The sequence below is a fragment of the Cydia splendana genome, chromosome 5 (assembly GCF_910591565.1).
Source record: "Cydia splendana chromosome 5, ilCydSple1.2, whole genome shotgun sequence".
Classification (NCBI taxonomy): Eukaryota; Metazoa; Arthropoda; class Insecta; order Lepidoptera; family Tortricidae; genus Cydia; species Cydia splendana.
In genome coordinates, this window is record NC_085964.1 from 18654575 (window position 1) to 18669866 (window position 15292).

General features: G+C 36.3%; 1 protein-coding gene across 8 annotated transcripts in view; it reads left to right on the forward strand.

Moving 5' to 3' along the window:
- The window catches only part of LOC134790904 (sodium bicarbonate cotransporter 3), a 131162-nt gene extending 120614 nt beyond the window's left edge, over positions 1 to 10548 (forward strand). For 2 of the 8 annotated variants that reach the window (XM_063761897.1, XM_063761893.1), the window contains exons 4-14: positions 3156 to 3209; positions 3695 to 4177; positions 4294 to 4404; positions 5013 to 6091; positions 6174 to 6326; positions 6461 to 6610; positions 6722 to 7387; positions 7469 to 7708; positions 8050 to 8249; positions 9432 to 9531; positions 10219 to 10548. In XM_063761897.1, the coding sequence (XP_063617967.1) occupies positions 3156 to 3209; positions 3695 to 4177; positions 4294 to 4404; positions 5013 to 6091; positions 6174 to 6326; positions 6461 to 6610; positions 6722 to 7387; positions 7469 to 7708; positions 8050 to 8249; positions 9432 to 9531; positions 10219 to 10311 (3329 nt within the window). In that variant the 3' untranslated portion in view covers positions 10312 to 10548. Of the gene's footprint in view, positions 1 to 3155; positions 3210 to 3694; positions 4178 to 4293; positions 4405 to 4582; positions 4658 to 5012; positions 6092 to 6173; positions 6327 to 6460; positions 6611 to 6721; positions 7388 to 7468; positions 7851 to 8049; positions 8250 to 9431; positions 9532 to 10218 lie in introns of those variants that run through there. The other 6 variants (XM_063761894.1, XM_063761896.1, XM_063761895.1 and 3 more) reach the window with 6 other exon arrangements.
- Positions 10549 to 15292: the final 4744 nt, after the last annotated feature.

A 15292-nucleotide genomic window follows, 5' to 3' on the forward strand; every position in this document is an offset into this window, starting at 1 on the left:
TGAATATCATATAATTATGTGCTTCTACAGGATCCGAAATCGTTCATAGAGAAAACTTCTTTCTCTCTGAATCGAAGATAAATGTCCAAATATTTTTTAATTTCAATTCTAAAAATTCGCTTATGTAGGATTCAGACTATTCTGGCTATTCTAAGCAAGTAAATCGCTTTGCTTTATTATTATTTTATTACTATGAGCCCATATTATCCACTGCAACGGAAAAGTAAAATATATACTAAAATTAAATTACTCATAGGCACGTAATAACGACAAAAAACAACAGTATAGTTTAGTTTCTTAACAATTTTCAATAATAAACGTATTAAAACCAAAAAAAAGTACTTAAATCCAATTCCGGAATTTTCGAGATTCAGTGGTATCAATTCCGGAATTGTAATATCGGAAATTTTGTCCGAGATTCCGGAATTTCGAAATTACGGAATTCCGGAATGCAAGCCCTAATACCTTTGGCCTATCCTCGAGTAGTAGGCGATATTTTTTGACATTTAACAAATTTAACACATAGTGAAAAAATAAGGATCAAAGTCAAATGGCGGTCTAAAAGTGTTAATCATTTGTGTCGAAAGATGGCAGTAAATGTACTGACTACATAATTTACCTCGACAATATTCCTCTAGTCTAAATTCTCTTTGTTAAGTTTGTCAGTACTTTTTGTACCGAGACTGACTGAAATAGCAAGACACGTTCGTACGTTTCCGTGAAAATACGAAGGAAAATAATTATGCACTAGGTACATCAGAAGACATATCATGTTTATGAATAAGGGGGTTATTCGCAAAAAGCAAACGCGACCTTGAATAAACAAGTTCCGTGTTCGCGATACAAGGAGTGTTGTTAGCTTTGAAGTGGGATTGCAATTTCACGCGGGAAACGACCTTGGAGATAATGGCGTCTTATTTTTAGCTAGCGGAATTATCAATCCAGACATGACGTGTTAGGGAAAATTTAAATATTTATGACATCTATTTTTATGGAAAGTACTTACTTAATGACTTTTTAAATTTGTTTAAAAAATACCAAGATAATATATTATCAATACCTTCCGTCTTAATCTGCAATAATTTAAATACATTTGCCAACACCAAAATAAGCGTCACATTTTTGTTGAAAGTTGGCGTTCATAGTGTTGTTGCATATAGAGTCTGTGCGAAAAGAGAAGAGTCGTGGAATGTATAGGGCCCAATACATTCCACAACTCTTCTCTTTCCGAACACACTCTACAAGGTGTCGCTTTCGGTATGAATCTAACTATGGCCAATGATAGAGGACGTCAGCGAAAATGAATGGTTTCGGAAAAATCATCCATTTATGTTATTGCTGAACAATCATACATGAGGGTCAACCCGGTAGCATTTAAGGTCCTCATACAATACCTCCGTTTGATACACATTGAAAGCGACACGGTGCTGGGTATATTTCCCTGCTCATAACCCAGACGGAAGCTACCCTTAAGAAAGCCTCTAAGACTTTAGGTAGAGATCTATTTAAAGATTGTATTCTATGTATATAAATGATAGTACATATCGACTACCGTAGGCTCAAAGGGCTTAACGGACAAAACGTGATTTTTCAGGAGAGCCAAAAAACAGTTTAGTTTTGAGAAAAAAAATCGTAACTTTTTTATTTGTATGAATAAACTGATGCCTGTATGTGACTTATTCTTAACTTTTTGAGCTCTTTTTAAACTGATTGCTTGAACTTATAATACAATGCTTATTTACGAATATAGTATGTCCGTGACGCCAAAAAACACGACTGTTTTTAAGAAGGGCGTCCCTTAAGCCTCTTTTTTATGGTTTATCTTATTAGAAAAAGGGCGTAATGTACAAAAAATAAAACTGTTTTAGTACCATTTGGCGTAAATCCAACAATTTCGTTGCAATATTGGCAACTTGCATTTAAGGAACACTATACTTCTAAGTACTATAATTTACAATTTATTTTTAAAAACTTATAGAAATGTATTCACTGTTAAGTTTTTCCCCATTTTTGTTAGTTTGGTCGTTTTTTTAGCCTCAAATCTAATGTTTTCTTTTTTTATTTGTTTATATTCCTTCAACAGAATCACTGCTGTCCTACTATCTATATCTATTTATGTACTTATATCAATACAATTTATAACAAATACTTTTACTATAAGTATGCGTTATTTCTGTTTGTAATCTAAATTTGATCATAAGTTTTACTTTTATATACTAGGTATAATACTATTAGGTACAATAGTAGTTTTGTCATTTAGTATGTCTGTTCAGTAAAACTTAATGAATATGCGTTTATTTATGACATAACATCAGAGTAGGTAGCAAAAAAGGCATCCAAATAAATACAAACGTTATAGACAATAACTTTCATACGGTTAGTCCTATAAATTAGGGTTTAAACAAAAAAGTATTAATATTACGACTAAATCAAAATTGCAAATGGCCCAGTCACATATAGAACTAAAAGTTATCAGTCTAACGGTTAGCTTGACTGAAGGTTAGACTCTAACCTTAATTAATCGCCATAATTATCATTTGCATATAGTCATGTTTTATTATTTACATAAAACTGATGAAAAAAGTACCCACTAGTTCAGTGTAAATTGTCAAATTTTAGTAAGTACTTACTTGATAAAAAATTTGACAAGGAAAGTACTAGGTCATCCCACTTAAACACAAAAAGCAACAATTATAAACTAGAAATTGTACATAGTACGTTGGCGTATCTCTTACATTGAATTCTCTAACACTCGTATAAATATCCACTAGTTGTGGGCGTAACGTACATTAAGCACTCAAAAATCTGCTGCATAGAGGCGTAACTGACAAAAAATTAGCACAGATTTAATAAAATTTCCGATGCAAAAGGGCGTATCGTACACAAAGTTGGGAGTTACGCCAAAATGTCTCACAACATTTTTTTGAATTGGCAGATACGGCAAAATGCGTTGGAAAATTGTGTTCAAGCATTGATTTTTCATAGGGCTTATCGGACATTTTTTTTCAAGTTATCGAGACGTTAAATATACCATTCGATAGAGAAAAAAATACTGAGTATAACTGCATTCATAACTCATTTTTGCCATTTTGTCCCTTACGCCCTTTGAGCCTACGGTAGTCGATATTATATTAGTGAAATAATTAATTCTGTAGGGCCCATATTGCCTCGAGGCAGGCGACTGAGCGTCACAGAAGATGGTGAAACATGTAAGAACTTATGACTGTACGGTTCTTCTTTTGATTTCAGTTTTACGATATACCATTTTCACCTTACGAGCATGAATCCATCTTTACTATCTCTGTCGTTTGTTAGGGCACAGTGGGAGACAAAAAGGAGGTCATCTTTAACAAATCGCCGCTTTTACGAGACGCTATTTCACTGTAGTTTCAATAGATTGTCCTCCGGCGTCCGTGTATCAAATCCAAGTCCGGGCATCTTTATCTTTCATGTGAAGTCTAGGAGGGTTGTGCGACTACTAGCGGCGCTTCTTCTTAAATAAACATACTTTTATCCTTACAGTCTATCTTTAATTATTGTAAGGTCGTCACATCACATCGCATGTCCTCGATCATAAAAGTAGTGATCACTGTGTATTCGTTTTACTTTTCTACTTTTTGCAATCTCGATGGAAGTGTTAGTGACCCTTGCAAATATTATGTTATCGTTTTGTAATAACCTCTGTTTTTCGCAGTGACACCCCCGGCTCAACGAGTACAATTTATTCTTGGAGAAGATGTGGACGATGCCACTCTTGAATCGCACCCACTTTTCTCCGAAATGGAAGAGCTGGTTAAAGAAGGAGATGAACTGGAATGGAAAGAAACCGCCCGATGGATAAAATTCGAAGAAGATGTAGAAGAAGGCGGCAACAGGTGGTCGAAACCTCACGTTGCCACTCTATCCCTGCATTCGCTCTTCGAACTTCGAAGCTTAATTCTGAACGGCTCCGTGATTTTAGACATTGAGGCTAACTGCTTGGAACAGGTCGCGGACACTGTTCTAGACCATATGGTGGTCGATGGGTGCTTAGGTTACGACAGTAGAGACAAGGTTAAGGATGCCCTGTTAAGGAAACATAGGCATCAGCATGAAAAACGAAATCACAATAACATGTCACGATTGCCACTAATCAGGTCACTGGCTGATATTGGGAAGAATCATTCGTCTTGCAAAAGTAAGTTGTACTTTAATTGTTTCTGTTATCTTACAATCTTTCTAAATTGTTTTATAAACTTTTCTGTCCAAGTGCATATTCTTAGCAAGGTTAACACGGATGTGGCGGTGCCCTAGATTTCCAGGACGGTGGGTCTCGACGCAGCTCGAGTAGTCGGTCCACCTCGTCTCCCAACACCGCTCTGCTGCAGGCTGCTGACGCAAGAGGCTCCTACCTAGCAGTGCCAGGTCAGGCGGCGTGTGAGCTGGTAACGCTCGACAACTCGACACAAATCACGCTATAAGACCGGCACGCTCGCACTTCAAGCTATCTATATATTGTACATATGTATTGTATTTTAAACGTTTAAGCTAGATGGAGTCGTTTTTTAATGTACTATAGTAAAACATTCGTATTATATTACAGTCGAGGAAGGCAGTTCGTCAAATGGACACTCTCACAAAGGAGAATTCAGTCGTTTTCTAGGCATCCCTAACGCGGGTAACCGCTTCTCCTTACAATCGTTGTTCTACTAAGCCTTGTTTTTCTTCTTTCATAAATCCTTGTTTACCATCTTCAATTATTTCTGCTACTTGTCAAATGTAATTATGTTGTTTTGCTTCTTTTACATAATTTCTTCGATGTCTGTCGATGTTAGTGAAAACATCTGCCATGATTTTGTATTTGAGAATAATACAGTATCCATATCCATGGTATTTTTCAACCACAATGCTTAAAAATATGATTTTAATTGATTTGTTATGCACGTATGATTAAGCAAATGTATGTATATATGGACTTTATATATTATGTAACAAAAATATATTCTTCTGGTAAATTATTGTCTATATTTCAGGTGGAACGCAACAAGAAGAGGGAATGATAAAAAGTCCAAGCAGTCTGTCAATGCTTAGGAATCATAGTTCCGGCGACCTTCCAATGAATGGTGACATAAATCATAAATGCAATACGCATTTTATGCGCAAGATACCACCCGGTGCCGAGGCTTCCAACATACTGGTCGGAGAAGTTGACTTTCTAGAAAAAACTTTATCCGCATTTGTCAGACTCAAATCAGCTACAATTATGGGTGATTTAACTGAAGTTCCCGTCCCGACACGATTCATGTTCGTACTACTCGGACCACCAAATAGTAATTCAAGTTTTCACGAAATCGGCCGAGCAATGGCAACTCTTATGTCAGATGAAATTTTTCATGAAGTTGCATACCGAGCAAAGAAACGCGACCACTTACTAGCTGGTATAGATGAATTTCTAGATGCTGTCACAGTATTGCCACCCGGAGAATGGGATCCCACTATTCGTATTGAACCTCCAGCTGCTATTCCATCCCAAGATCCCAGAAAACGTCCAAATGAAATCAATCCCAAAGAAGAATTGGACGAAGAAGAAGAAGAACAAAAGCAAAGGGAGGAATCAGGTTTATCCAGGACAGGGAGACTATTTGGGGGCCTAATCAATGATCTTAAAAGAAAAGTGCCTTGGTACTGGTCCGATTTTAAAGACGCACTAGCGATACAATGCGTAGCGTCCTGGATTTTTCTCTACTTCGCTTGCTTATCGCCTATTATAACTTTTGGAGGATTATTAGGAGAAGCGACTGGAAAAAATATGGCTGCAATGGAATCCTTGGTTTCTGGATTTGTATGTGGAATGGGATATGGGTTCTTTTCAGGTCAGCCTTTGACAATATTGGGTTCGACAGGGCCTGTGTTGGTATTTGAGACTATAGTGTATGAATTTTGCAAGCAACTCAATTGGGATTATATGTCCTTCAGATTTTGTATTGGCACTTGGACGGCTATAATCTTGATTACATTAGTGGCTATCGATGCCAGCGCACTCGTCTGTTACATCACCAGGTTTACTGAAGAAAATTTCGCTACACTCATAGCGTTTATTTTCATTTACAAGGTACGACATCTTAGACACAAACGAAAAATAAGTAATTAATGGTTTTGTGATAACGATAATTCATTCATTATTCTTATTTCAGGCTGTAGAAAATGTAATTTCTATCGGTAAGAAATACCCCTTAAAGACACGCCCCGACGAGGTTCTAAATTACGAATGCTACTGTTTGCCGAGCAATTACTCCGCAGTACCTCAGCATTTTAATTGGACAACAGTGGATAAAGACTCATGCCAGGTAGTTGCTCTATTTCATTCGAATAAGGGTCGTCTTGGCCCTCAATATAATTAGTTCGCAGCACATGCTCACGTCGGTTCACATAAAGACTTTCCGTAAGAGTGGCCCACTTTTATCAATTTGTCTTCTTTCAGTTGTACAATGGAACTTTGTCGGGCGGCGGATGCGACACAAAAGTTTATGTACCAGACGTTTTCTTGATGTCCATTATCTTGTTCTTGGGCACCTTTACAATATCAATCATTCTGAAAGATTTTAAGAACTCTCTCTTTTTTCCATCGAAGGTAAATACAAAATCTTAGATTTAATTACACAATTTTATAAAAACAGGAACACCCTTCAAAAAATTCAATGCACTTTGAGATTTCATAACGTGACATTCTTTACTTTTGTAGGTACGGCAAATTATAAGCGACTTCTCCGTGATTATAGCCATTTTGTCTATGTCGTTCCTGGACTACAAAGTAGGCGTAAAGACGCCTAAACTCGAAGTACCTTCCGAGTTCAAACCGACGCTCCCGTCAAGGAACTGGGTTATAACTCCGTTTAATGGGAATCCTGTCTGGTCGGCACTAGTAGCAATATTACCAGCTTTATTAGGTACTATACTAATCTTTATGGACCAGCAAATAACGGCCGTCATCGTAAACAGGAAAGAAAATAAACTAAAGAAGGGATGCGGCTATCATCTAGACTTGTTTGTACTGGCTATCTTGATTCAAATTTGTTCAATCATGGGTCTGCCGTGGTTTGTTGCTGCCACAGTTTTGAGCATAAACCACGTGAATTCATTAAAAGTTGAATCTGAATGTGCCGCGCCAGGGGAGAAGCCACAATTCTTAGGCGTGAGAGAACAAAGAGCTACCCATATTCTCATATTCCTGACTATTGGGCTGTCTGTTGTGCTGACCCCAGTTCTGAGACATATACCAATGCCTGTCCTATTTGGAGTATTTCTGTATATGGGGGTTGCCTCGTTGAAAGGACTTCAGTTCTTTGACAGAATTTTAATAATGTTCATGCCACAGAAATATCAACCGGATCACATGTTCTTGAGACAAGTAAGGACTAATTTTCTATGAATATTTCAGTCCGTCTTATAAATTAAATGTCATAGGTACTCAATAAACAATATTTTTCAGGTGCCCATTCGTCGCGTCCATCTCTTCACCGCTATTCAACTCACTTGCCTCGTCTGTCTTTGGGTGATAAAGTCATTCTCTTCAACATCCATTCTCTTTCCACTGATGTTGGTTGTGATGATAGGCATCAGAAAGAGTCTGGACCTACTTTTCACCAGACGCGAACTGAAAATCCTGGACGACGTCATGCCAGAAATGACCAAGAGAAACCAAGATGAGTTACGCGAGCTAGGAGATGAGGTGGGATGGGTCACAAAAATATTAAAATTATGCCGACGGAACTAAACCTATATTCACCTTTTTGGCGAACCATTCGTTTATTTAGTCATCCCGCCATGTAGAACCAGTGCGCTGTTTTATAAATAAATTGCGTGTTATGTTACTCTTGCATTTTATTTTGGCCATTATTTTACTTTTCCTTGTCCACTGCAAGTTTTCATCTTACACCTCACGTATATAGTTTTACGAACGTTGTAAAAAGTAAGTAGCATTCGTATCATATGAATATGTAAGCCCTCTTTATCTTGGTATTGCTGAAACTTTCGCCTTGAGTGCGCAATATTCTGAATTTTTCTTTTTAGGAACCGAGCAAGAGTAATCCGCCGGCGTATCAAGAAAATTTGCAAATTCCTCTCATAAATGGTAATATCATGAATATACCGTTAACGTCGATTAACATATCCGAGGAGGTGAATAAGACTGGCATTTGGAAGGACGTTAATAATAAGACGAAGAATAAAAATGGTGTTAAGGATATTAAGCCCAAAACAGGGAAGAAAAAGTAAGTATCTATAAGAAAGCACTTAGTACCTACCTGCTATTTGTAGGAGAAACTTGCCTAATTCGTACCCCTTAAGAGAAAATGCTAATTTCTTGGAAATGCAACTAATAAAAAATATACTAATGGTGTTAAAAGAATCTTTATTTAATAACGAATCAATAAAAGTAACAAGTTAAACTTAACCCTCAACAACTTCTGAGAAAAAAACGTTTAAAAAAAAGTGGAAAAGGTACGATTTAGGCCTAATTGTCCCTAAAACGTACCCGTATATCCCTATATCGTACCTGTATATCTCCATGTCAAACTATGCGATCTTACAAACAGTATCACTCTTAGGGCCGGTTGCACCAAACCGTCTGTCACCGTTGAAGCGTTCGTTAAATTTTATTTCATGGGAAATTTTATACTTTACTGTTGTTTGACGTTAATCGGTCTGTTAAATGTGGTTGGTGCAACAGGGCCTTATAATCACTGCATTGACAATCATTTTAATTATCTATAGCAGATCTAACTCTTTGCAGGCATCACAAAATTAAGAGTAGTTTTGTCAACCCCAGCACATAGTTCGTGAATCCAGGTTTCACAATATGTGCATTGTATCATGTCTTCCAAAGTACGAAATAAAACAAAGTGTTCAGTACGAATAAGGCACATGATAACTAACGATTTTAAATTTGCCGCGTAAAAAAATGGCTGCCGGGCTGGCGTCTGTCGTCCATTATTTGAAACTGTAAAACAGTATATAATTAAGCATAAAACTTCTAATGTACATATCTCAACATGTACGTAATTGAAAAACTTACGTATCAATCAAAAAAATTACTCGAAAACAGCAAAATTACTAACTTTTTGAATATTTTTATATGGAGGGGCAGCGTGGAGTTGTTGTACGGGTGATGAGACATGGCGAACTAGTAGTTTCATTTAGTAGCACTGGCGTCGCCACTGCAGTTTCACAACTCGAGATCTTGATAGGGTACGTTTTAGGCGCAGGTACGATTAAGGCAAGTTTCCCCTAATTCAAAATAGAAGCTTACAATTACAAGAAATAGTTAGAACATATTTGTACATAATGACGGTTTCGCGTAACATACGTTTATCTCCAACGACCCCAACTGAGCTCTAAGGTTATGAACTAACAGGGTAACTTCATAGCTAGACTTATACCTTTAACAATTCCAGCAATAAGCATAAAAAGCTGATGTCCAAAGATCTCCAATCGGAGATAGACAGGCGGCTATCCACCATGGACGAAGTGGAAGAAGACGATCCTCCAGTAAAGGTGTGCGTCAATGACACCAAATTCTAACTCCGAGCATGACGCTAGCCTTGTTTGGGCACTCGGACACGCATAGCATGGCGCACGGACCCCGGTTCACGAATCACGAATGATCATTCGACCAGGGAATACAGGGTGCGAATTATTTTTCGTGAAATACGTGCATGTGTAGAGCACATTCCTAATCTTGTAGATTTAATTACTCGTGCAAGTTCTTATTTATACTATACGTTGTTGTTGTGTAAGAAATGTAGACAAAATAGAAGATATCTAGTCAAATATTGTTTTAGAGTTTTAAATCCCTATTGGTCTCGATTTAATGCGGTTTTTCTTAGGAAATAAAATCAATTTTAAAAGGAAAATATTGAATGTTTAAGTAACTAGGGTAAAGTTTGTTAATATTGAAGAATCGCGGATAAACTTATGATGTAAGTAGATTTTTAATTTCTTCTAGTACTATTTTAGAGTGTTCTGTGTTCATATCCCTCATATCTTTTTCTCTTTCATGTTACGCTTTCACCTTTACACTTTTATATTTCATTTTATCTGTTGCATGATTTTGGTGTCTATTTATAAAAATATTTGCCCAGATTTTGGTACTTTTACCTGTCATTGTTATAATCTTTATTAATGTTAGATTTAGCTGATTAGATTTACGAGTTAATTGTGAGGCCTCTGGGCGGTTTTCAGGGCGATATCGTAAGGCGGAAGGAATCTTGGAGTGGCGGAATAAAAAAAAGTGATTCTAGGAAAAACAGCACATCAGCTGAAACTTCGGTCTAACCTCTTAACGTCAATTTTAAACTTTATGCCATTTACCATTTAGTCCATTTCTCTTTGTAGATACTGTGTTAGGCTCAATCTATACACGGCGGAGGGAACGTTGTGTCTATGAAAGCTTTTCTTGAATTCTAGTATTTTTGTATCACGTAGTGCGTGTATAGATAGTGCCTTAAAATGTCAATGTTTAGGATAAAATGTGTTTCTTTACTGAATACTCTGTCTGCTTGTTACTCCAGACCACAGCCGTTTATTTAAGTATGATTTATTGTACGGAAAGTTGAAATAATTTTTGTCGATGCCAAATAGGGCAGTATGTATAAATTTTCAGCGATATCCATATATTTTATAAGCGATTTATCCGTGTTGTTTGAATGTAACAAACTATGTGTTTATTCGTAACTGTAGATGTTGACACGGTATAATTGACGTGAATATGTGTAACCGCGTCCTCTATGTACTCTTGCGTTTCAATCAATGTTCTAATTATACATTTTATAGAACAAGTACCTACTACTGTGACTACAGTCAAATTAAACTTAATTGATAAAAATAACCAACATTCTGTTAACGACGTTTGATTGAGTGTCGTAAAATCCAAATACAAAATAAAAATCTGCCCTCCTAAGATAAATTACTGGCACAAAATGTTCATTTTATTTACCCTAAGTGTACATACACGTAAGTATAAAAACGTATAAACTTTATGGATACTTAATTGTATTTTTGGCGTATTTCGATGTATCTGTAAGAATATTTTTTTTAGGAACGCACCTTGTACGTATCTTATTCTTTCCTAATCTGTGTCTATAGCTATACCTATCGTAATTATTTATGTCTTTCGCAATTAACCGTAAAATGTTAAGATAAGAAATAATTAATATTATTTTCGTTTCATTAGTATATTGGGATAGTGGCACGAACATTTAAAAGCGTTAAATTTTTAACGCAGCAAAGTGGTCGAATACAATTAAAGCATTTGTAGTGTATACTTAATGACGATTAAGCCTTTTGCGTTATACATTTAATTAAATAGATATTGGATTGTAATGAAACTTATAAAGTGCCTGCCTCTGCGTGAAAACCTTTTGTTTATCTTGATCTGAATTATCTCAACTTTGTCGTACTGACGTTTTAGAATTTGGAGTGATGATCCAGGCTTGGATATCGGGTATTTGGTGGTGATAAATTAATCAAACAGAAATTTATAATCGAAAGATGGACTTACCCCGCTTGGTCCAGATTTGTCCTCGTCAGTCATTAGATGCGTTCTTTAATTTGTTATGACTGTTGTCAATTACGTCAATGTATGTCAGCGTCTTTATCTAAGTGGCCAGTTAGTCACCTTTAAGGGCTTATACAATAAAGGTTTATGCAGAAAGGAAATTTAACGCAGTAGCGCCACCAAATAGCATTACGCATATTTTATCCACGAAACAACAACGTTTAATAGTCCATGGGCCAGCCAAGATATCGATGTAATTTGGGGGTACCAAATTATACAATTTTCTTAAATTTGCCTAGCTGACCCATGGACTAGTTATTTCATCAAAACTAATTTCATTGCAAATCTACTTGTATCCATTTTAATATAAGTATACTTATACGAACAAAGCAAATAATTCTGACTAAAGATTTCTACTAAGAACTAACTAAAGCATTCCGTTGCGAGAAATTTTATACAAATCTGAATCGCAACAAACGAAACGTTTTGCACAAACGAAAATTACTATCCAAAGACTAAAAGGTAACTTTCTTTTGCGGTTGCTTCGGTCATAGAGAAATATAGTAAGACAAGAGAACTCACTCCATACATCAGTTTTGGTACCAAAAATATTAGTATTTTCATAGACGACATCTAGCATCGAGTAGCGGAATTATCAGTACTTTAAGTAGTAGTAGTACTGTCAAATGTCAATAGATGTAGCACTATTGTCATTTGACAATAGATGTAGCACCGACCGGAAAGTCTAATGCAACATAAGACTTTCCGGTCGGTGCTACATCTATTGTCACTTGACAGTACTACTACTACTACTACTACTTAAAGTACTGATAATTCCGCTACTCGATGCTAGATGTCGTCTATGAAAATACTAATATTTTTGGTACCAAAACTGATGTATGGAGTGAGTTCTCTTGTCTTACTATATTTCTCTATGACCGAAGCAACCGCAAAAGAAAGTTACCTTTTAGTCTTTGGATAGTAATTTTCGTTTGTGCAAAACGCTTCGTTTGTTGCGATTCAGATTTGTATAAAATTTCTCGCAACGGAATGCTTTAGTTAGTTCTTAGTAGAAATCTTTAGTCAGAACTATTTGCTTTGTTCGTAACTTTGGTACCAAAACTGATGTATGGAGTGAGCTCTCTTGTCTTACTATATTTCTCTATATCTTTAACGTTTAAATGTTCGTGCCCCTAATCAAAACCTGAATGTGGTATGTTGTGATATTGAATGTGGTATGTAGCCTCGTCCATAGGGCAAACTACTTTCATCTCGCATAGACCCACAGTACGAAGTGCCAATAGAGAGACACCATTAGTATAAATGTATTATACAACTTTGACTCTTTTACTATAGGATTTGTATGGATATTAATCGTTTATACATTTGTGTAACCTAGGGCGCTGTCACAAAGTTTGAAAACGATCGTTTGTGACAAAAATTGTACTATCGTTTTCAGACTTTGATATACATATAGTGCCATTAGTTTTAACTGTTTTAAGTACCTACCTAATGTCCCAGTCCCAATCATATAGTTGGAAACTTCGGACACTGAATCAAGTAATAGGGTTAAAAGATGTCAGTAGAGTCAACCCTAAAAATATGGGTGTACAAATCATCTCAAAAATATGTCCCATAACTCTTATGTCAGTGAATTAAGAACTATGGGACATATTTTTGAGTAAGTTGTCTACACCCATATTTTTACAGTTGACTGTACCTATTGTAAAGTAAACTAGAAAGACAATCCAAAACATTCTTAACTTGATTTCTGTTTGATGAATGATAGTACTATTTAATTTCTAGTTCCAGAATTGCTATCTAAAACTGTAAGTAAACTATTGTAGCACAATCTAAGGTACAATTTGGCTAACCAAAACGGTGATACAGGAATGGGTCACGTTCACGTATTGATCAACTTTTTTTTTTCTCCCCCACAACACACCGGTGGCTCACAGATGTACGTTAATTTGTTCTACTATAGTTCACCTTTATGTGATAGTTTTCCTAATACGTAGCTAATTCAGTGATGTCAGTTTTGCAAATTGAACAGAAAATATAGAATTAGGTAAATAGTTAAATACCAAGAAGGCTGTACAAGAAAATTGGTCTTTAGACTGTCAAAGTGTATATTAGATATTAAATTAGTTACAATTTTACTTTTTAATTCGCAGAAAATATTGTTTTTAATTCGTAGTACTTAACGCTCTTAAGCTTAAAAGTTTTAATTAGTAATTTACGTTTTTTTAACGATGCCATATACCAGAACAACTATCGTTACTAGCAAAGTCGAGGAAAAATAAGTACCTACCTAGCAACGAAGACGCAGCAGGGGGGCTAGCCAAGATGACAATCGTTCATCGACAAACGCAAAACGAAAAGAAAAACTGTATCGGGATAACAGGTGCTACGAAAACTCACGTGACTATTTCAGTCTTCTTCTTATGGTGCCGTCTCCTGCCGGAGGTTGGCTATCACTTTTGACGCTGCACCTCGAAACAGCGATCTGGTGCTCATCTTGAACCAGCACCTGAGGGTTTTGAGCCACGAGGTACGTCTTCTTCCACATTTTCGTTTTCCCTGCATTTTCCCCTGTATTATCAGCTGGAAGAGGTGGTATTTGTCATTTCGTAATAACCAAAGTACTGCAGTTTCCTAATCTTTCCACACTATTTCCGTACACATTTTTAAATTTCGATTCGTTCCCTATCAACGATTGTCATTTTGGCTAGGCCCCCTGCAGGCAGTACAAAATACGCAAAAGCCAGCTTCAACTATGCAATATTAAAATAGTATACATATACTATTCCAATGAGCAATTACTAAGTACATGTAGGTAAGTATATGTACCTAATAATGTAGACCCTGAAAGCCTTTAGTCGCCATGTGACCGTAGTTGAAGGGGTGTTTTCCAATAGTTACTACCCTCAAGTTCTAACCTCAAACAAACGGAACCTCTCAAACCTCAGAAGAATATGACAGAAGTAACGCACCGAAACGCATGTAAATATTCAAATAATATTTTTAAAAACTCGCCAAGGTCAAAATTCGCAGTTTCTATTGGGTACGAGTAGGTCCTACGTCCTACTCAAGGAATATGGTCCAAACAAAAATCGTGCTATCTCTGGCCCTAAGTCATTACATGCTCCCTAAAATTAAGTAGGTACCCATTTTGTTCAATATATAAACTGTATGGTACGGTAACTAATGGAATTTGCCCTTTTAGTGTTAATTTGAGTAGGTTATGAATGAAAATCAATTGTTTGTACCTGCGAGTTTCGTTATGGCATTTTTGGATATTATCATGTCGAGTGTTGAATAAATGGGTTTTTATAAATGTGTATTGCTTTATTTTACTTAATGTCTACTTAAAATTAACTCAATCACGAACAGAAAATACCCGTACAGTTATGATATCTGCAACGTTTAGCGACATCTGTTATCGAATAGACGAACTAATGGCTCCGACATCTGTTGAGGAGTAGCTAAAATTAAGTTTCATATATTTACTACTAGGTGTCGGTAATCTTACTACACGATTCTCCGCGTCGTTGATAGATGGCGCTTTATAAGAGGTTGGAACAAAATATTTTACTGTTTGCTACAAATAATATAAAATATTTTAATATATGTTGCAGGTGAAATTGCACAAGGCAAGTACCAGATTTGATATTACAAAGATATTCCCTTCTTCCTTTCACTTTCCTATTTTGCCATCGTATTTTCTCGGAAACGTTCGTATTTGGCATGCTAGTTCAG